Below are 22145 nucleotides of genomic sequence, written 5' to 3'. Positions count from 1 at the left end.
CTTTTAGCCAAGAAATAAAGCCCAACGATTTGTCAGTATCAGTGCTTTCTCTCTATTAAGTAATAAATTAAAAAAAAATTTATTTCTGATTTCGACAAACATCTCGTTTAGATAACTCATTATTTACATTGTTTATCAGTTTTAGAGCTCTCCAAATCCTCGGCTAAGAAAATTCCCTCCCGCGTCTATTTTGATCACAATTCACGTGATCCATAGTTCGTGTTAATTGTGCAGCCTTCCCTACTTTGAGTATCGATACTGCAATTCTTACTGATTCTTACACTATGATTCGCGTTCACTCAGTAGTCTGTTGAATCTCGGAGTGAGTATTGTCAGTTATACCAAGATTGTCGGCTATACTGGAAACGTTTATCACTATTCAAACAATACATATATATATATATATATATATTTTTTTTTTGTAACAATACATATATATATATATTTATTTTATAATTTTCTAATTCTTGTTTTATTGTTATGTAGTTCTAAGTGTTAGTGCATCGTTTTGAAATAACGTCTTTTATTTATTATCCGAAAGATGGAAAAGGTAAGCATTTATAAAATCTACAAAGCTGAACATGAATACTGTATTTGAGATCAAGAATTAGGGATTAGATCGATCAATTGATTCGACCAATCAATTTCAATCAATCATAATATCAATGTTAGTTTATTTTCAATATTTGTTCTGTATAATAGCTTGAATTCACATGTCTCCAATACAATATTCTGACAGACGTTTGAGAAAACTCACTAATTTTCATATGAAAATAGTATAAACATATTTTATTATATTCTAATAATTTTAATAATATAATTTTACGTCTTCTTGTGAAACTATCAAGTTTCTCATTGAAAAAAGATATAATGCTACATTTGCTAGTTGACGCTTTTATGAATATTTGCACACGTTTCGAGAGAATGTTTCCGCGAATATTTTAATAATTGTTTAAAACATTTTTTTACATATTGCAAAGACTGGATGAATTAAAAGAAGGCAGTAATGTTCAACGTAAAAGAATGCAGGAACGCATTTTAGTTTAGTTGCTAGAATCACTCAATACTTTTATAGATTTTTATTAAAGTTTGCACTTGATATTTTGATAAATTTTTATTACAGTTTGCAAACAGGTAAATCTCTTACGTGTCCAGGATATCGAAACCTGCTCGCAACAATCCTTTATAAAATAATCATGAGACTAAACCGAGACATCTATCTTTCCTTTCACTTCTATAACGTCCTCCAAATTCGTGTCATGTTGCGTATAAGGAATAGGGTCAACATATTGAATAACGAGTTGCAGCAGAAAATATGAGAATTAAAAATGCGTGGAATTACTAATTGTGTTATTTATAAGATAAATGAAAAAAGATCAAAAGAGATACGTTTTTTGGCTCGAGGAAAGGAAGGAAAAATTTTAGCGCTAATTTATACTATTATCGTGCACGAATAAAATAACGTGAAAGAAATTTAATTTGTTTCAACGTATTTAGTACAAAAAAATATTTATTTTTTGCTTCTGACGTCATAATCCAATTTGATTGCAACGATAAGGAGTCTTAACTACGCCTTCGTTCCAAGCAAGCAAATGTTAGCAATAATTAAATTTAATGAAATTTGCTATCAATCTGCCAACAATGCTAATATTCGGCTCCGTAGGTTAAAATTAAATTACAATTTAATTTCCATCTGTGTTCCGTGTCTGTGTTCGCAGCTGCTTTAAAATATTACAGAATGTTGTATCATCATATAATGAACAAATAAGTATTGAAAGATGAGACCTTCACGCATTGCTTAACTGCGAATGTGACAATAAAGAATTGTCGATATGAAAAATTTAGAATAAACCAACAAGCATTAACAAATGTAAAGATTTAAAAGCAGTTTTTGCCACTTAGCTTTAATTCTAATTAGTATAATTTGCTGTCTCTACCTATGTGTTGCGTAAAAAAAAGAGAAAGAGTTCAATCACAGTTATCTAATCTGAGCTGAAATTGATGCGACTTGCATTTGCTTATCATAGTTTACATTAACGTTTTAAAGTAATAAAATAATTGTTTGCTTGCAGGATGGAAGAGACAATCCAGCCTTCGTTGCTGACAGTCACCACACCAATAAGGAAAAGAATTTGAAACAAATTCTCGGAACAGTACGAGATAATTTATTCAACTATTATAAATTTATGAAGAAACACATTATATAATTTCAATACTTAAACCCGCAGAAGCTATTATTAAATCCCTAGTTTTGGATATATTTTTAAATTGAAGATCAATCGATTACGCATTTAAGTCCTTGCATTGCTGTGGAATTAAAAATTCTTAAAATAAAACTCCAGTAGACTTTTGGATTTTCTGTTACAGAATAACGATGGGTCTAATTGTGATTACCAAACGCCAAGTAATAAAAAATTAAAACCGTTGTCATTATTGTTGCCAGAAGAAATGGTATGCTTTCAACACACACTTTCACAGCTTTAAGAGAAATTTTTTGTATTCAAAGCAGAATTTTAATAAGCTATTATGTAAATTTATTCGCAGATTATAGCGGAAAAGGGAAAGAAGAGAGCCACCTGGGGAAACGGTATAGAGTTTTTGTTGTCCTGCATTGCGATGTCTATTGGACTCGGCAACATTTGGAGATTTCCATTTACGGCGTATGAAAACGGCGGTGGTGCTTTCCTAATTCCGTATATTCTCGTGCTTTTCCTGGTGGGAAAGCCGTTTTACTACTTAGAAATGATAATGGGCCAGTTTAGCAGCAGTTCTTCCGTGAAAATATGGCACGCTGGTAAAGGAATAACAAATAATATTATATTATCATAGATGAAAGTTTGGGTATCAAAACAGTCCTGTTGTCGTGAATTTCAAAAATTAAATTACCAGCTTTCGAATAATTCGAGGCAAGATCAGCAGCGTGAATGCATATCTTTAAACATTTTTCAAAAAAAATTCGTAATTCAGTGCTAAGCTCTCGTTGAGTCTACAAAAAAATGGTTCTAAAATTCGTGGGTTTACTTAATCGAGTCCAAATTTTATAAAATTATCAGACAAAGTCTCTTCACTTTTTAGTGTTCTAAATTGTAAATAAAAAATTTTAAAAGATTAATCAAATAATATAAAGAAGCTAAAAAATGTTTCTTCCTTTAAAAATTTTACATTTTCGACAAGAGCTTCTTAATTATTTATTATTTACATTATATATTCAGAACTGATTGTATGTAAGCCGATAATTGAACATAGAATTATACAAAGGGATCCAAATCGGACAACTGACTTAATTGGAACAGCGTTGCTTTACCTCGTTTAGAAACAGTCAGGTATTTTTTTATTGCCTTTCAACTAATTACACCTCCTTTTTTTTATCAAGCTTGTCGCTCTAGAGTCTTCTCTCGGCCGCTTCGAGCATTGTTTATAGAACAAACACAATTATGCAGACTCTGATCTACAAACAAACGTCTTATCTAGCAATAAGTTAAACAAAATAAATTATAAAATGAATCATGATTGCAAATAAAAAATTGAGATAAGTTTATCAAATCTGAAACAGATCGACGTAACATTGACATTCCTGACTCTTTTATACCTTAAATACTTTTCTATTAAACTGAAGAAGAGGGTGCACTGAAAAACGGCCTAAGTGAAACATTTTTAATTCGATATTTGGGGGTTAGGATATCTAAACTACAATCAGTTATTTATCAACGGTAATAGTGAAATTTCTAATTCAGTTCCGGGACTGCAAGGCGTCGGTTGGGCACAAATATATTCACTGACTGCTGTCAGCACTTATTACTGTTCACTGATGGCACTCACTCTATTCTACCTGCTGCAAAGCTTCGCGTCGCAGCTTCCGTGGTCAAGATGTTTGATAGAATGGGGAGATAATTGTGTGGATTCGTCTAAAGCGGACAACACCACCGTACGTAACAGCAGCGTAATGAGAAGTTCCGCTGAACTTTATTTTTCGTAAGTCTTCACATGATAATAAACTGTTACAAGTGTAAAAGAGATTTCTCTTCACTGTTAACATAATGAATGCACGAATAACAGTGGAATTAAACATTTTTTGTTTGCAAAAGAAGAATAGAATTTTTTGGATCGAATTTCATCAGTCAATCTTTTTGCTAATTTATCTTCTCGATAAAAACTTACTTTTTATTGCTTGATCTGTGCAGAAAAGGAGTGTTAGACGAGAAAGAGAACATCGAGGACGGCGTGGGTCTCCCAAACTGGCAACTGACAATATGTCTGTTGATTGCTTGGGGCTGCATCTGCGGCGTGTTAGCGCGCGGCGTGAAGACCTCCGGAAAGGCAGCCTACTTTCTCGCCATATTTCCGTATATCGTGATGATTTGCTTGCTGATCAAAGCAGCGACCTTGGAGGGCGCGATAAATGGAATCGTTTTCTTCATTAAGCCCAACTGGGAGAAGCTGTTCGAGCCAGATGTCTGGTACGCCGCCGTCACGCAGTGCTTCTTTTCACTGTCCGTCTGCTTCGGCGGTGTAGTCATGTACTCATCTTACAACGACTTCAACCACAATATTTACAGGTTTACTTCCTTTCCTAAACAACGGAGCTTTGTTTCGCGTAGACGCGCGTAGACTCGGGAGGATCGATTTGTTCATCAACTTGTTTGTTTCTTCAGAGACGTCATAGTTGTGACCACACTCGACACATTAACGAGTCTGATAGCGGGCTTCACCATTTTTGGCATACTCGGCAATCTGGCGCACGAAATTGGCACCGATGACATTAGCAGCGTTGTACGCAGCGGAACTGGCCTTGCTTTCATCTCCTATCCGGACGCTATAGCAAAATTCAGTTTCCTGCCTCAAGTAAAGATCATTATCCGTGCACAAATACAAGAATATAATTGCGACGATGAATGATAATAGAGGATACTTTGCAATTTGTAATCTTGAACGAAGGATTCTCCGACTCGAAAATCAAGTCAAATTGAATCTTTAGTTTAATTTATTCCACTTGCCGAGTATCAGGATGTTCAATGTACTTTACAATAACATTGTATCTAAAATTAGCTGTTTAAGAAGTTTATTTTACAGAAACATTTAACTATTTTGCTTTCAGCTGTTCTCGGTGCTCTTCTTCCTAATGTTATACGTTCTGGGAATTGGCAGCGCCGTTGCGAACATCGGTGCCATTAACACTGTCATATGCGATCAATTTCCGACGTGGAAATACTGGCACGTGGCTCTTGGAACAGCCGTATTCGGCTTCTCCATCGGCACTCTTTATTGCACGCCGGTAAATAATCGCAATGCTGCATTTAAAAATGGATCTACTTTGAATTTGATTTTAAACTTTTCTTCACACGCGAAATTCGTAGACTTTTCATATCCAGAAACCGAAGTAGAATAAAATTCTCGAGTACGAGATCCAAAGTGAGAAGAGCAAACAAAAGCCTTTTCCTGTAATTCTACTCTTGCTCCGAGGATTTTGTTTCATCGATGAAAGCCCGATTAGTGATCGAAACGTTCGATGAATATATTTCTTATAATAAACCAGATTTATCTGATTTTGCTCGTCCATCAACGGCTCTTATTTACTCTTTTCACTTGAAATTGATATTTCTTACACGTAAAAGTAAACATCGATTATACATATGTGCAGGGTGGCCAGTTCTTGTTAAGTCTGGTGGATTTCTACGCAGGATCGTTTATCATCTTTTTCCTGGCCACGCTGGAAGTGAGCGGCATATTTTGGGTGTACGGGCTGGAGAACTTTCTGGACGACGTCGAGTATATGTTGCGGAAACGGCCGTCGGTCTACTGGAGAGTCTGCTGGGTGATAATCACGCCGCTTTTACTCGCAGGAATTCTCATTTACAGCGTTATCAATTTAAAGCCGTTGACTTACGGCGACATATTCTATCCGTTTACCGCGTACGGTTGGTATTTGTTCGTTTGTATTCCTTTTGGAAAAGACATCCTCTTTGTAGATTTTGTAAAGTTACTTCACAAAAGGAGTGTGAAAGTTTGAATATACATTCCTTGATGCGTGTGGTGCGAAAATTTAGCGATATAAAAGCGCGTGTTTAATGTGCTGACCCACTTTGAGGTCACGGAATAGATGAAAGGCTTAATTACTAATCGCACTGGATAACACCAGTTGTCCAGCGACTGTGCAGCGAGTGAAAGGGATAGTCGGCATCGGCTGAAGGCGCAAAATGATCTCTATGTCGAAAAGAATCCTTTCATCCCATGCTTTCAGGCTTTTTTCGTCATCCTTTTCAGTAGAAGCTTGTCTTTGTGATTATAAAAATCGAATTAAGCTAGATTCTCGAAGTTCTATGTATAATTTCGCTGAATATAGTTTGCTGTGAATTAGATTTACTTAATGGAAAATGGAATTGCAGTTGCCGGCTGGATATTATTCGCCTTCGGTGCGCTTCAGGTGCCATTCTGGATGATTTACATCATACTGTCGAAAAGAAATTTAGGACTATCCAAGGTAATCGCTGAGTATATTTACTAGAAAAAAAAAGTATAAATATGAGAAAGTGAGAATCGACCGAGTTCAATCCTATTTGAACGTGATTTTGAATGCTTAAATTTGTTGTCTGCAGATGTTGAAGGCAGCCTTTAGCCCTTCGTCTGAGTGGGGTCCGAAAAATCCCACGCATAAGGCATCCTGGCGTGAATTCAAAGAGACAATGAGGAAGAATCGTGAGAAGCGCAAGTGCTCGCGAGTAAAACAGTTTATTTACGTGATTTTCTGCTTGGAACACAAATTGGTGTGATCAAGTTAATCCTATATTAGTTTGTGATATTTTAAGCTTGAAGTTCGTGTTTTTGATTGTTGCGTAAAATTCTATGTGAGAGCTGCAACTGCTAGCACAGTGTATGTTGAGGACAAAAGATATGGAGATATATATATATATATATATATATATATACGTTCGATCTGTTCGAACGGTTCGAATTGGAAAAGAGATTCGAGCATTTCGAACAGTGGAAACTAATGAATCGTCTGAAAAATTTTCGAACACCAGTACAATATATATACACACGAACAGATAGATTTCTTAACAATGTACAATGTGTGTCTGCACTCACAGTTATAATCAGAGCGCACCGAGCACTCTCGTCTACGGATTTCACTGCACCTTTCCGACAGTTTCCGTCCAAGCTGTTTAATACTCAATAAAATCGAATACTGGAAGAAAAGACATAGCGATGTGTATGGAGAAAAGTGCTCGACGCTCTTGTCTGTCTAATCTATTCGTACCTATTTCTTAAGATCCTTTTCAGATGTAATCTGGAACTAAGAAAAAAGCACTTCTTTAGAAGAATTCATGCGACATGCGTAAACAAAGTTAGTTAAATCAGATTTTGGATAAATAAGAGAATCAAAATAGAAAGCACTTATCGAAACATTCATGCGTATGTACATTTTGCAAACAGAAAATTGAAGATAATCCTTAATGAAAATGTAATAGTAATTGCAAAAGTGTATACAGAGTGATTCAAAACAATCTTGACGTTCTTGAAATGTCTTGAGCGATTTCTAAGATAATTTTTCCCTTTGCAAAATTTCGTCCGAAGCTTAGTTTTTGCAAAAGGAAAAATCGTTTTCAAAGGACGATGAATATGACATTTCAAAGACATCAGATTGTTTTGAATCATCCTTACACAAGCTTCAAATTAACAATCGAAAAGAGAGAGATGCAAAAAGATGCAATAGAAGAAAAAGAATTAATTTGAAGCAGTTCTGGTTTTACAGATCAGACGTTCAACTTCAGAGACGTAATTTCTTTCCAATTTATTTTGATTCATTTATCTTACAGAGAGAACTATGTATTAGTGAGCCATTGAACGGCACCGTATCACAGGGAGTGAATAAAATTGAAGCCGCGCACAGTTTGTGTAAGCATTATAGCCTATTTAATTGTACAAATATAAATACTTCTTTGGAAGCTTTAATGTGAATGGTTATAAATATGAATATTGTCGGAATATCCAGCGTGGATGGAATATCACTCTCTAATGATATGGTTATTTGTTTATCAAAAAAACATTCAACTTATCGAACTCGAACTTGCCAAGGGCGGATTGTACATTTCATACGACATTTTTGAAATATTATAACGCTAAAAATATAATAACAATGGTAACGATGTTCGTATTAGTTAACTGCGAATTTATTCAAGCCCATAAATTTGCTGTTACGAATGTGATTTACACATAAAATATTTTCTATTGGTCTTATTAAAAATAGAAATCTATATGTTTGGTCAATATTTTCTTTAATAAATGTGTGGTTAGTCAACTTTTGTCAAGTGTAATTTCTGAAGAATAATTTTTTTTTAAATAATTAACTTAATGATATTATTTCTACAATTTTTCTTATAAAAAAATATTAAATTAATCCTGATTAGTTACTTCGAAAGAATATTGATTTATATTTTTACAAGCCATTATTAAGAAGAACGTTGAAAATGCTTTAAATAAATCCTAATAATTTTCATTAAACACTATTTGTTAAAAATACTGACCAAAATTTGAATAATTTTTTGCAATAACTATTGGTTACAAGCCTTAAAAATGTACTTTATCTTAATCCGCACATATTTTAGTCGACCTGAGGCTATTAGAAATATACTTTAATTGTAAATCGTAAATACGACACAATTGATTTATATCTAAAGTAAAATAATAATAAAATCATGTTAGAGAACCATTGTCTTCGATATATTAAATTAAACCATTTAAATAATGTTAGAGTTTCCTTAATATGATTGTCAATAATGTTATAATGTAAAGTCTTATACTATTACTTGTGACTAGATGCAGAAATATATAGCAGGTGGAAATTATTGTAATATTTTCAAATTCGCATAGAAGAGATAGGAACATGATCTTCACGCTGATAAATGCAGGCTGACACAATTATTTTTATCACATAATTCTGAAGCTTCTTCAGCTATTTAAAATGCAAAGAAAAAATGCACAAAAATATTGTTTAACTATTATATATTAAAGATCGATTTATGTTAAAAGATTGACCAAAATAGTTTTTTTTTTCCCAAGCTATCGATGTAACTAATTAACTTCTAACTTTTTATTCATCATTTCTGATAGAAAATTTTTGACACTTATATTTGGTTTTATATTATAAATTTGGATTAAATATTTGAGAATCTTGTATCACACTGAAAAATTATGAAATAATAAAATGTAAAGAGATTAAGCAATATATATAAGTTTATCTATATGATTTTTTTTATTTAAGCCGCATATTAGTCGCATAGAAAACATATATTACGTATAATTGCAATTATACAATAATTGCAATCACAACTTTACGACATAGTAAAAAAAAAAAAAAAACAAATATATTTTACATTATAGACTAGTTAAGAAATTAATCTCTTTTTAAATATAGAACGTTATTTGTCGATAAATCAGGAAAACCTTTTTGCAAAGTTTTCTCTAATAATTATTGGATTCAACAAAAAACTCAACTCACGAAACCAGTAAAAACATGATGCATTATAACAAAGACTTACAAGAGATCTTTTTTAAGAACACGATAACCTTAGATTTTCAAAATAAGCATGCAAAATTTCAACCTAATATTCTGTGTGTATTAAAAGATGATAAAAAAAAAACTTCAATAAAACATCCACATTTGTTAAGCTTTGAATCGTTTGTTCGCTAAAATTTTCGATGTCTAGATGGGAAATATCCAAGTGAAATCGATCCGTTATTTATCCGACGGATCCATCAAAACTTTGCATGCTTATCTTGTGATCGATATACAACTCATTACGCGATCCAAACTCGAAACAATTTTTTTTCCGCCTATCTCAAGGGGATCTTGATTGCAGCAAAAGCTCCGTCCTTACTTCGAGAGACAAATTGAAACAATTGGCGTCGATTTTTTTTCTTTAATAGTATGTCAAGGCACTAACTTTTGTATTGCTGGTAATTCAATGACAACCGTATCAGTTTTTTTTTCCTCACGTTAAAATTCTAAAATGCAATTAAATAATAAAACTTTATCGTTAAACTAAAACTCAAGTCGTCTTAAAACTCTGCGACAAACGATGGTCCTCTTCAATTTTAAGAAGGAAATCCGGGTGAATTTTCATCCATCGATAACATTAAGAACGGAGGTTTTGATATACCTGGTGAAAGCTGATAAAAGCTGAAACTTTAATCGAATCAAGAGTCTCTCAATATATTAAGAAATGACTAATCTCATCCACTTCGCACCCTGATCATATCTAAATTACCATTACTTCGTAACAACAGTAATGATATGATTGTTAATTTCTCCCTCGCTTTATCGCTATTTCGCAGGGCACTGTATCGTGATTTTCATTAAATTTATTGCATTCGCAAATATCAAAGCACTTTGAGAGTCACTTGTATCATTCCTCCTCGCAATTACGCTTTCAATGCTGTACGTAAGAAAGATTCGTTGGAGTATCGACGCGCGAGAGTAATTGGTATTAAATTATCCTAATATAGCAACTGACTCAACAACCTTAAAGAACGGATGTAACTCTGATAGACTAGAGATAATTATACATAATACGGTTACTCCGTCTTCGTTTTCTCTTCTTCCCCCTCTTTGCGGTATGTAAAAGTTGTAAAATGTGATAATTGAATTACCTATTAATTGGATTATTACACCTGCATTGCTCTGTTGCGGCAGCATTGGAATACACTCGTGACGTGATGTGCGGCAGAGACCCGAGAAGATTAGCACCGCGTAGATGGCCGGCGAAACCGCTCTTTCCCAGAAAGCTGTGCGCGCATTTGTAAAGGCGAGTTTGCAGGATTAGCACATCGTCGAGATCCTGCTCGCTGTAACACAATCGTATCGCACTTCAATTTTAAATGCTGCATTTTTTTTTTAATTTCGGCTTATACAGCTTGCATTGTTAATTTTTGAACATCACGCGAACAAAATGTGCGGCGATATTTACTTTCATTTTATTTTAGAACAGGTAGTGGTTTTTATATCACGTAATTTCACAGCAGGTCGAGAAAGTTATATATTAAGAATTAATCAAGTACCTTGCAGCAGCCAAAAACTTTTGAAAGAGTTTATTAGGAACAGTACGAGGCCGATCTACAGTATCTTCGTAAAGGTCCGTTTCTCTATTGTACAGATGCAAAAAATCGGAGAGTTGTTTTGCGGTAATGGCAGCCCGGTCCTTGTCGCTTAATTTACTGCACGGAAGCTGCGGGAAAAATTTATTAATTTAAATCATTCAATTAATCTTGATTTCTCCCTCTTTCTCTCTATAGTGAAAACAATAATTTCTCTCTTCTTTTATTATAAAAGTAATATATTCATGCATTATAACAATCTGACAGAGAGAAATCGCGTGCTTAAAACTAATTTAACTAAAAATTTAAACTGTGATCGATTAAATTATTCAGCAGAATAATTTTGTTCAATGTGTAATAAGCTGTAAATAGAGTTATCACGCGCAAATACATACAGTGAATAGAAATGGTGTTCTCAAACTGCAGGAGGAATGCTGAAGAAACTTCATAACAAGATCGCAGCACGCCAAATCTGCATTAGGCTGTGATATTTTCCGTAATACGCAACCTAAATATAAACCAAAGGCCTTCCTCGCTTCGCCAGGACTGAAATGTTGTTTGTTTGGTTCAATATTTGCGTTTATATACAAAAAAAAAAACAGACAAGACACAAAATATTTCTAGATAATCGACATCCAGATACAATTTTTAATAACAAACCTGAGTTTATTGCCTTCTTGCATTGCTTGTATTACTTGACTCTTATACTTGTGCATATCTACATCTAAGTTTTCCTTATTTCCTTTGTCCAGACTCTGCTTGTGACCTTTCACTAATGCTCTTTCGTATCTTTCATACCTATAATTAAATATCGCACCAACGCTTTTGTGAATTTAAAGTTTCCGCATGAATAAAACTGTAGAATACATTACAAAACAAGTTTTGATGCCGAATTCGCGATAATTATATCTGAATTTTACGTCAGCTATCTTAAATATTTATTTTTATACACTACTATATATTATAATCTCGTCAAGTATTAGTTCTGTGAAGTAATGTACCTGGATAATCTGTCTAATGTTACTTCCGGAATAATATAGCCAGTAACATGACAGACCGCGGGAAACAATTGTTCGTGCAACATTAAATTGTGGTTTGTGTTAACATATTGCCCTAATCTTCTTGAACCAAGTGGATCCGATACCATCGGCGCACCTGTGATCGGATCTAAAATTATGATTCGTCCTTAGACATGTCAGCTCCGATATTTTCATTTATGTACAAGTTTGCTGTCAAATAGAAAACTGCATTTACCTAGATATTGCGAGTAGAGCTCCCAAGACTTTGGACTTGGAAATATTCTAACAAATCCGCCTCTCCTTTCGAATTGCGCTTTAGCAGACGCCACTATTCGCTGCTGCTCTGAGCTTAGACCCGTTTTATTTTTATTATTCCTATTAGCGTTCTTCCTTCCTTGAGGCAATGTCTCCGCGGACTGTACTCTTCTATACTAAAATGAAAGCACACAAACGTCTGTTTAATCTACTCATCGTTCTTCGATTCAATATTCTTTAACCTTTCAACTCCCAACTTTTACATCTTGTAAGACGATAAAATAAATTTTAATAATAAAACAATTACTATCTATTTGATGTACAATTTATCTCACTCGTTGATCTACTTTAACAAAGTTAATGCTCAAAAAATTCCATACAGATGGGAGTTGAAGGAATGAAGAAAAATTGGACGAAAAGATATCTAGAAAAACAACTCACACTAGTTATCTTTTTATTGGCATTAATGGCAGCGCGGTTTAAATTTTGAGAACGCAGAATCGGATCCACGGCGGGTAGGCCGACGAGAGTGAGCAAGTCTGAGATTAAAGCTGATTTGAGTCTAACATCCAGCGGGGAATCGCATCCCAATGAAGGGCTCAAATTCACTTCCAACAGCCACGGCTTCAGCGTGTCGTCGATTAGTATATCAAATCCAAATAGTTCTAGAATAAAAAAAAAACAATATCTGGATCATGGATTATGCTTAAAGAAGCCGATCGTGTCGCACACGTGTAGTGAGAAAAATCGTAAATTATTAACCGAAACATGCGTCGGGATGTTTGACGAACTGCTTCACGCCACTGACAATTCCGGATGCGGTGGCGAGGATCGATTTTATGATAATATCTTCTATTCGCTGCATCAGCAGTTCCGTGTCTTGGCCCTTCACTCGCAAGTGCCTGAGCAATGCCGACAGCGTCCACTTGTGTCCCACGTCCTCGGCATCGGGATCCTCGCTCCTGGTCATTTAGAGACACACGTATTATACACACAATCTCGGTTCACAGCGACGCTTATTTTATTCGTGCCACAGGCACGATCTGTTCTTTTATTTCCCTAATTCTCCCTCCTTCACGTTCTATTTGCGCCTTTCTACATCCTGTTTTCAACTACTCTCGCTACCCATCCCTTCCCATCTTATTCGCTCATCGGATGCTTCGCTTTTTCTCAACTATTTTTCTAATATTGCACAATATTTGTACTATTGTTCGCATCACAACGCTGGAACAGTCGTTTGAAAACTTTCAGCGAGGCCAAAAAGGCTAAGCGAAAGCGAAAACTCGTCAAGGGAAATTGTGTCTAAGCAAGCTTCTCGCCGCAAAGTTCACCCGCGAAGCTTAACCAGTTGAGTGGTAGACTTTTCCGAAAGATTTGTGCCAAAAGTGGTAAAAGCCAAAAGTTAAAATATCGAAAAACGGTGAAACATGGGTTCAAAGTTTTCGAAAAAGCAACGCCCTGGGGGAGGGGGGGGGGCAGAATAGGGGTGCAAAATGTTAAATGGCACTATGGGTCGAGTGGAAATCATTTGAAAGGGCGTTTCAAGACAAGAACAATGATTTTTGAAAATGTTTACTACGACTTTCCAGTCAAAAGTGGAGGTGGATCAAAAAAAGGGGATAGACTTCCGAAAAGCTATCACCTCCGATTTGGCTTATATTCAGCCTAAATACTTATTTTATCTAGTAAATAATATTCCCAAATGGATTTTTGGCGCAAATGCCCCCTCCGCCCCCCAGCCCCCCCTCAAAGGTTCAAAAATAAAACTGTTTTTGTTAATTATTTCAGAAAGTATTCATTGTACGGAAAAAGTTGTCAAACAAAAAATGAAGCTCATAAAAAGCTCTACAAATAAGGTCTTATACATATTTTACCTAACTCCAATATTTTAGTCTTTTAACAATTAACAGTCGCCATATTGGATCCGCCATTTTGAAATTTGCAATTTTGACAACAGATTCGAATTCAGCAGCCCAAAAACCCTTAGGATATCAAGTTTTATGCAAATTTGTTGAAAATTAGTGGAGTTATTTAGAAATGTACATATATAATTACCACGTTTGGCACTTTTTTTGTACATATATGATACATTACCACTCAACTGGTTAATAACTTTGCTATTAGCGCCTTTAGCGAATTGTTTCGGCTCTCGTGATTTCTTTAAATAAATCTTAATACGTACTAACTGTACTCGTTTATAACTTACTTTACATAATCCACGTGGAATTTGTTTATACTGTAGTTGCAAAGGTGCATGCAAGGATTCCAGATATATTGGTTCCCGCCGTCATATTTAACAGCTGCGAATCTCACTAAGCCTTCCTCGTATAAATAAATTAGCAGGGGATCGTAATTCGTTACGGCCACGTAGAGGCGCAGATCGCACTTGTGTCCGTCGACTAAAAGCGGGTTATTTATGTATTGTGCCACGATAACCGATTCGTCTGTTAGAATCTTCTCAGGCTATAACAATATAGAGTGAACAATTGGATGGAGATAGTGAAAAATAGCGTTGCGCTTAGCCAAGTTTATCAGTTTCAAAGCTACTGAATTTCATGTTCAACTAACGCAGCCCAAGCGTCAAAGCCAGATTTATGTATAGGCGCATTTAGATGCTAGCTTCCGGTTAAGAAACAAATCTCGTTATTCCAGAAAATTGCAGTAAACTTGGCAATTTTGTCCAAATAGAACGCACATCGAACACACAAGCATCGAGTGCAATAAACAGAAATTTATAACACTTATTCCTTTAAAAGTACAATAAAGCTCCAACCTAGTGCAATATTAAGGCCTTTAGACAGTTCAATGCGCAAGATAAGAGACACGCATTACAACGTGATTAATTGAAAACACACATTAATCGCAACAACTTTGCAAAAACCTGAAAATAGCAAATGTAACATATATATGTTAATTTTTTAAATCTCTATAATTTAGTAAAATTAATCACGTTACGTAGCTACAACACATCATTATATTATTAAATCATTAATAAATTATCGAGTATTCTTGTCTACTTCAAAAAATGTTCCGGAAAATGTTTCTTATTGTCAGGATTTGACCTCGCCAAGCATCGTGTTAATGAGCTCTATACATACAGCCGTCATTAGTCATCAACATTAATTAACACTAATCACGGTTCAAAAATTTTCTGATGCATCATATTAATCGAGACTGATCTTAGAATTACGAAAAGAATGGTAAATACGATAAAATATCTCACGTTGTTGACAATGTAAATGCCACGGCCTCGTGAGCTGGCTTTAGGCTTCACAATCCATGGTCCTCTGTATCTGAAATGCGCCGAAATCAACTCTCTAACTTCCGCGGGTAGCAAAAAGGTCTGAGGTATAAAGTCAAGATTGCGTAGGCCTTTACTCCTCTGCATAGCTTCGATGTTTTTGTAGAGCCGGTCCTTACGCGTGATTTCGTAAGACCTGAGAAATTTTGTCAATAGAATCAGAGGAAAAATTAACATTCATTTAAATAATAAAGTAGAACTGTATTCTAGGCTTTAGAATTACATTCTATCGATTTGTTTGTTTCACTTATGTGATATTCACGAGATTCTTTCGCGCGGACAAAGTAAATTAGATTATTAATAAAGCAAGAAATAGAGTAAAATTTTTGTTTACTTTATAGATTAGTAAGATTAATAAAGTGCAAATTGATGCTCAATTAATATTTTATCCTGTGTATGTTTTAAGCATTTCGAAAACTTACTTCGTTAAATCGTCCACGAGTTTTTATAAATTATATATAAATTATTAATTCTAACTTATCGTTAAAAAGTTTTGTAACAACGTATGTGGGTTTTACCTAGGAAAATGATTCACTTTTTGATAAGGCATCAAATTCCGCAAGATATCAGGCTTTGGATGATTTCCCATCCACAGTATGTTAAAGTCCGTTTCATTCATAGGCACCTAAAAACAAAGACATGGAACGTAACAATTTTTAAAGATAACAGAGAAATGTCCTGTTTATTTCACAATATAAAAAATTTTAGAAACAAAATTAATTGCGCGTGCATATTTTCTTATTACTTCAACATTGTGTCACTTGGAATTTTTGAAAAAAATTGTTTTTTTTTTTAAATTATCAGATAAATGTTCACGATATAAAGAATAATTTTGGAAAGAAAATTAATTGCGTGTGCATATTTTCTTAATATTTCAACATCGTGTCACTTGGAATTTTTGAAAAAAATTGTTTTTTTTTTAAATTATCAGATAAATGTTCACGATATAAAAAATAATTTTGGAAAGAAAATTAATTGCGCGTGCATATTTTCTTAATACTTCAACATCGTGTCACTTAAAATTAAAAAAAAAAAAAAAAATTGTTTTTTTAAATTATCAGATAAATGTTTCGTTTTTATTTACGTCTTGTTTATTTCAGCTCTTTCTAGTATTGTCATTTAAATCAGTAATATTTTGTCATATTTCTATGAGTGTCACACACTAATATGAATGCACGAAGCATGAAACATAGTCGCAGTACGTGTGTGTAATATTTAAATTACATCCGTATACACCGACGGTTTTGTTGACCTTCCGATAACTTTTTGTCAGAATAATACGCAGGTCTACTAATTAGTAGCGCATTTGCTATTTGCAGTAGCTATTAATTATACAGCTGCTGCTTATTCAAATTTATCTAATTTTTATACATCATAAGAAATGTTTTTTTATACATTTTTGAATACATCATATACATATCTCGTGAGATTGTAAAAATTTAATGATCTTGCACTTAAATCTTTTTTCAACTGTACGCACTCGATAAACTTGCAAAGAAAGTTTCTCAATAAATCGAATAAATTTATTGCACAAAATTTAATTTGTTTCTATGAAAATAAAGCGCCGGAACGCCGATCGGGGGGAGAAAAACGATCAGAGTCAATCGATACTTTATCTGTCTGCAACGGAGACACGCGGAAATTAATGAGAAAATTAAAGGAGGAAGTGAAAACTGTTCGAGTGCGGTGTACGCGTCATTGCCATTGGCCACATTAGCGATGGTCACAACCGGTTGTCTTTCCAACGCACCTTTTATGCCAATGATGACCCTCAAATGTTGATGACTCGACCACACCTGCATTCTCAGTTGTCATTCGTCATAATTCGTCGAAAAGTATGTTGCTAACTTTCGCTTTTGCGATTATCGCCAAGATCACGTGACGCTTGATCAATTGCCGTCGTGAAGATTCAAAATCAATCTATCAACTAAAGTTCTAAGATATGCTTTCTTTTCGTAAATCTAATCCGGTTAAAACGCTACTGCGGTGAATAAAATTATTATCATTTATTGAAATTGTTGAAAACTCTACTAGGAATTCTTTAAAATAAATATATTCAAGTTTGAAGAAAAATGTGAAATGTGCCTGGACGCAGCGATATAAATTAATCTTCATCGCTTTAGAAACTTGAATAAAAAAAGAAGCGAAAATCGAGTCGCCTGTGAAAACGCGCTAAGCGATGGATGACTGATTGGTAAAACCAATAATCTGAAATTCTAATAGAACGCTTAGAAGGAAGTCATTGATACGACTTGCTCGTTTTATCCGCGCGTTTGTATCACAGAACGTGAGCAACATATCGCATCGCCGATCAAGGATAACGAGCGGATAACCGCGAAGGCCAGATGGAGTACTTTAATGCACGCGTAGAATCAAGAGATCGAATTTTCAGATTCATTATTGTCAATAAATATCGCGATATTTTTATCGCTCATTTACTAATCAATCCAGCTGTCTCAATCGCGCACCGATATTACACTAATCTTATATTATGCGAAAAAATAATTCCGTGCAACCACAATATTGCGTTGTTCCAAGTTTTTTTTTGCTACAAAAAGAATTGAAAATTTTTCCAAACAGATCAATACATTGCTATTCACAGATATCGAGCTTTATTCATCAATTCTTTACGCTCAACAGTCCTTTCTCGCACTGCCAGCGTCGGGTAATGATATTCCTCTTTGCTTGTTATGTTGATGCGTGGCGCACGCGCTAAAAAGCAATTGGAAGACTGATAGCAGCGAGCCGCGGCAGTCTAGCGCGAGCTATCGCTCAGGAGACACCCGTAGGAGTTTCACTTGTTCCGAAGTATGGACATACAGCATTTCTCTCGTCTTTCTAGTTCGCGAGAGCGCATTCATCCATAAATAGCGTGTTCGCACGCGTGCGTTTCACTCGCGAGCACGTGCTAACGACTCCATCCAGAATGTGTCTCGGAGTTCGCGAATTAAAATAGTGCGGGTTTTCGAAAAATCAAATAACAAGTATTCGCTCTTTCTTCCAAATGAACGGTCGCACGATTTTCCGAAATACGAGCCACTTAAAGCTGACCGATTGCATTTGCAGCCGCCTGCTCGCGAGTTGCGCATAGCAATTCAGCGATCGCATACTTCACCGAGATTAGACAAAAAATTCCCGTTTATCATTCCGCTTGTGCACATTAATTCGCAGTTATGCGAGCAAACGGATACGGTAACATAATCTTTTATCTAGCATCCGCTGAATACTACCGTATGTGCGACTCGCGGACAGGCAGTCGTCCAAATATAGCCCGCGATCGGCCGAAGGAAATAATTGTTTGGAATAAAAAAACCGCACGCCTAATTTTTGCAGAAACTCTTTCGCTGTATCATTCAAAGCATTTATCCGCTCGCAGCTAACGAACTCATGGAAACGTTTCAGCGGACAAGAAGAAAATGCCCGGCAACCGTCAGCCTGATTCCCTGGAGGGTCTTAGTTTGGGACGCGTGTGCCGGCAGCTCGACGGGACGTGCCGGCGCCTGCAGACGCTCTCGCAGCAGTCGTCCACGGCTCAGGCGCTGGACTTGGCGAAGCGCACGATCAGGCCGTACTACGTGAACGCACTGTCAGCTCACTTGCGCTCCCAGGTTATCGAGGAGACGCTGAGAATGCTGTGCAGCCCGTCGGCCGACGGGTCGACGCTCGTCTCGCCGCCGACCGCCGTGTATCTGCTCGCCCTGCTCCTCGCGCGCGACATCAAGCGGCTGAGGGTCCACCTGTGCTGCTACTACGGCTGCAGCCATCAGACGTTTCTGCTGAAGCTGCTCGCCTCGGAGGGCGTCGGGCTCGAGTCCCTCGACCTCGCCCGCTCCGCCCTGCTGCGCCTCGACTGCAAGCTGCTGCACTCGGCGCTGCTGAACATGAGGAGCCTGTCGAGTCTGACGCTTCGGAATATCGCCAGCGACCTGGTGCTGCAGATCGTCGGCAGGGCCTGCCCGGGGCTCGTGATCCTGGACGTCGCCTGCTCGAGACAGGTGACGGACGCGGGGCTGAAGCAGCTGCTGCTGCAGGTGGAGCTGCGGGACAAGGTCGCGGGACACGGATCGAGAATACGGTCGCCCCAGGAGTGCACGAGCTGGTCGCGGCTCAAGAGGCTGCTCGCCACGTGGAAGACGAAGAACGCGAAGTCCAGGGGCAAAGAGAGGGACGTGCTGCTGGAGTACTGCGAGAGCAGGAACTCGCTGTGCGACACGCTGCGCGTGCTGAATGTCGCGAACACCGCCGTGACCAGCGCGGGCGTGCTGCTCGCTCTCATGCACATCCCGCAGTTGGCGTCCCTGGCGCAGTACAGCCACATGGGCCGAGTGGTGGAGCTGATGAGCGAAGAGTTCGTCGACCTGAGCACGCCGCTCAGCCTGACGCAGGCGAGAAGCTGCAGAACGACGCCCGCCCGGCTCAAGCTTCTGGCGCGGGCGTGCCCGAAGCTGACGAAGCTGCACATCTCCGACCCGCATCACTCGCCCGAGGCGCTGCGGCTCTTCTCGCGCATCACCTCGCTGAGCGTGCACGGCGTGCCGGCCGAGCGGGAATGGCTGGACGGCTTTCACAGTTATCTTCGCGCGCACGGCCGGAATTTGCGCGAGCTCAGCTTTCGGATGGCGCAGAGCGAGAGCGGCTCCTTGCAGGTGGATTTGAGGGAGGTTTTGAGCAACTGCTCCAACCTGCACACGCTCGTCGAGGACGGACCGAGCGTGGTTTGGAGCGACGGACACGATCCACCGCCTCTGAGACGCTTGAGAAGAATTCAACTGGGACGCGCGGTGAACGCGTCGGCGATCACGAAAGTGCTTTCGCTGGCACCGGAGCTAACGGCGCTCCACGTTCACAGTTGTCTCGACTTGACGAACGAGCACTTGGAGCGATTGCTAAAGCCGCCGGTCAAATCCAGAAGCGGCTGCAAATTAGACAAGTGTGTGGAGAGTCTGCAGAATTTGACGTGTTTCTACATTTACGAGGCGAGTCGGATATCGGCAATCACTGTACTGAATACGTTCCACAGTTGCAAACAATTGAAACGGTTTGGTAATCTGACGAATTGGAACATGAACTGCGAAGATGCGAAAATACTAAAAGCGACTCTAACGCGAGCGGATATAAATGTGGATTTGTGCTCCGGCTCGCACTGGTTTTGGAATAATTGCATTCAATGATTCGATGAAGATCGGAAAAGCGCTACTTTTTCGTTCAATTGTTCTTTTCGTCTGCAATAATTACAAACAAATTGGATATCCATCGCTTTGCGCAGTTGTTATTTATTAATAACGTGGCAGATTTTGAAATTCGAGTCGCATTATATCAGAAATGCATTACTGACGTGACAAAATTGTCAATTCGACGAGCGTGCGGAAAGGAATGCGGCCTCAAAACCCAGTTGCCTGACTTCGTATGATAATCAATATATGTAATGATAATATATTGAAAACTTACCTCTACTAAACCGTGTGATTGCAACAGAAGATTAATAAGCTTAGTGTCTGTTTGAAAGATCTTGTAGGTCATATGTAACTGTTTTGCGGGTGGATCTTCTGGCGGCGTGGCTAAAGCGGAATATCTGAAGGACAAATAGAATTGTTGAAAAAGAATTAAGGCTCGTATAAAAACAATTGAAGTATAGGAAAGGAGATAACAAGCCAGGGCCAAATGTTTTTTTTTGCATATATTACAATCTTCTTTAACTCAGCACAAACGTTTCAATCATGATATGATGATCATCTTCAATATGTAGCGACGGAGGTCACGAACTCTGAGGCTATGAAACTCAATATTATTCAGAATGTTAATATTTCGGCTGATAACGAACAAATGTTAACCGAAACGTCAGTCAAGACATTAACATCCTGAATAATATTGAGTTTCACAGCCTGAGTTTGTGACCTCCGTCATTACATATTCACATTGAAGATCTTATGATCGAAACGTCTGTGCTGAGGGAGTTGAAGATTGTAATATATGTAAAAAAAAAAAAAACATTTGACGTTGGCTTGTTATCCCCTATATTTTAATTATTTAAAAAGATTTTGGCTCGGAAAATAAGGATAAATAGTTCCTAATTGTGTACAAAACTTACTTAAAGCGTAAAACAGGTGCTTTGCTTCTACTTGATCCGCTCAATAGCCATTCGTTGTTTTGTACATTTCTCGCATTCGTTGTACTGCAAATAAACATTCATGAAGCATACTGCGTGATTTCGAAGCATGATTTTTGTCAATATCGCACTTTTATCAGCGGTATCTATGTATGTATTTGATACATTATCCAATTCTATCAATAAAAAATTTCAATTAAATTGTAGAATTAATAATATCTACATAATAATTAACTATATAGATTTATAAACACGCGCAATATATACAAAAAGTTTTTTTCTATTTAATTTTGCCGATATTTCCATTCCATCTGCAAAAATCTACGCATTCTTTGACCAATTCATAATTAATTTTTGCTTGTTTGATAATATT

The 22145-nt window shown here is 36.9% G+C and overlaps 3 protein-coding genes across 5 annotated transcripts in view; 2 read left to right on the top strand and 1 right to left on the bottom strand.

The window, feature by feature from the left end:
• Positions 1–22145, bottom strand: part of LOC105679918 (tubulin polyglutamylase TTLL5-like) — a 31096-nt gene that overhangs the window by 7091 nt on the left and 1860 nt on the right. The window contains exons 3-15 of one of the 2 annotated variants that reach the window (XM_067357110.1): positions 21755–21838; positions 21115–21238; positions 16185–16291; positions 15589–15802; positions 14572–14828; positions 13128–13327; positions 12807–13030; positions 12346–12541; positions 12093–12246; positions 11752–11889; positions 11487–11637; positions 11056–11222; positions 10648–10842 (exon numbers count right to left, since the gene is read on the bottom strand). In XM_067357110.1, the coding sequence (XP_067213211.1) occupies positions 10648–10842; positions 11056–11222; positions 11487–11637; positions 11752–11889; positions 12093–12246; positions 12346–12541; positions 12807–13030; positions 13128–13327; positions 14572–14828; positions 15589–15802; positions 16185–16291; positions 21115–21238; positions 21755–21838 (2211 nt within the window). Of the gene's footprint in view, positions 1–10647; positions 10843–11055; positions 11223–11486; positions 11638–11751; positions 11890–12092; positions 12259–12345; positions 12542–12806; positions 13031–13127; positions 13328–14571; positions 14829–15588; positions 15803–16184; positions 16292–21114; positions 21239–21754; positions 21839–22145 lie in introns of both variants that reach the window. The other variant, XM_012380247.2, reaches the window with a different exon arrangement.
• LOC105679919 (sodium-dependent nutrient amino acid transporter 1) lies at positions 72–9391 on the top strand. 2 transcript variants are annotated; one of them, XM_012380249.2, is made up of 12 exons: positions 72–322; positions 487–550; positions 2073–2153; positions 2368–2451; positions 2545–2794; positions 3735–3972; positions 4182–4556; positions 4653–4842; positions 5096–5272; positions 5639–5915; positions 6384–6478; positions 6594–9391. In XM_012380249.2, exons 2-12 carry the CDS (start codon positions 542–544, stop codon positions 6765–6767), a joined length of 1950 nt encoding a protein of 649 aa, XP_012235672.1. In that variant the 5' UTR covers positions 72–322; positions 487–541; the 3' UTR covers positions 6768–9391. The 2 variants fall into 2 exon arrangements, with proteins under 2 accessions (XP_012235672.1, XP_067213216.1); XM_067357115.1 differs by lacking the exon at positions 72–322 and having other exon boundaries at positions 391–550.
• LOC105679920 (uncharacterized) lies at positions 18154–21981 on the top strand. Its single transcript, XM_012380250.2, has 2 exons — positions 18154–18474; positions 19069–21981. Exon 2 carries the CDS (start codon positions 19083–19085, stop codon positions 20835–20837), a length of 1755 nt encoding a protein of 584 aa, XP_012235673.2. The 5' UTR covers positions 18154–18474; positions 19069–19082; the 3' UTR covers positions 20838–21981.

Source organism: Linepithema humile, chromosome 6 (genome assembly GCF_040581485.1).
Source record: "Linepithema humile isolate Giens D197 chromosome 6, Lhum_UNIL_v1.0, whole genome shotgun sequence".
NCBI classification, from domain to species: Eukaryota; Metazoa; Arthropoda; class Insecta; order Hymenoptera; family Formicidae; genus Linepithema; species Linepithema humile.
The sequence above is the reverse complement of the archived record's forward strand: the minus strand, read 5'-3'. Positions and strand labels throughout refer to the sequence as shown.

Bases quoted from the DNA above. Each gene is read 5' to 3' on its own strand.
- LOC105679919 (XM_012380249.2), top strand. The intron at 2,452-2,544 runs GTATGCTTTCAA...ATTTATTCGCAG, and splicing joins TATTGTTGCCAGAAGAAATG to ATTATAGCGGAAAAGGGAAA. The intron at 2,795-3,734 runs GTAAAGGAATAA...TTTCTAATTCAG, and splicing joins CGTGAAAATATGGCACGCTG to TTCCGGGACTGCAAGGCGTC.
- LOC105679920 (XM_012380250.2), top strand. From the start codon at position 19,083: ATGCCCGGCAACCGTCAGCCTGATTCCCTGGAGGGTCTTAGTTTGGGA.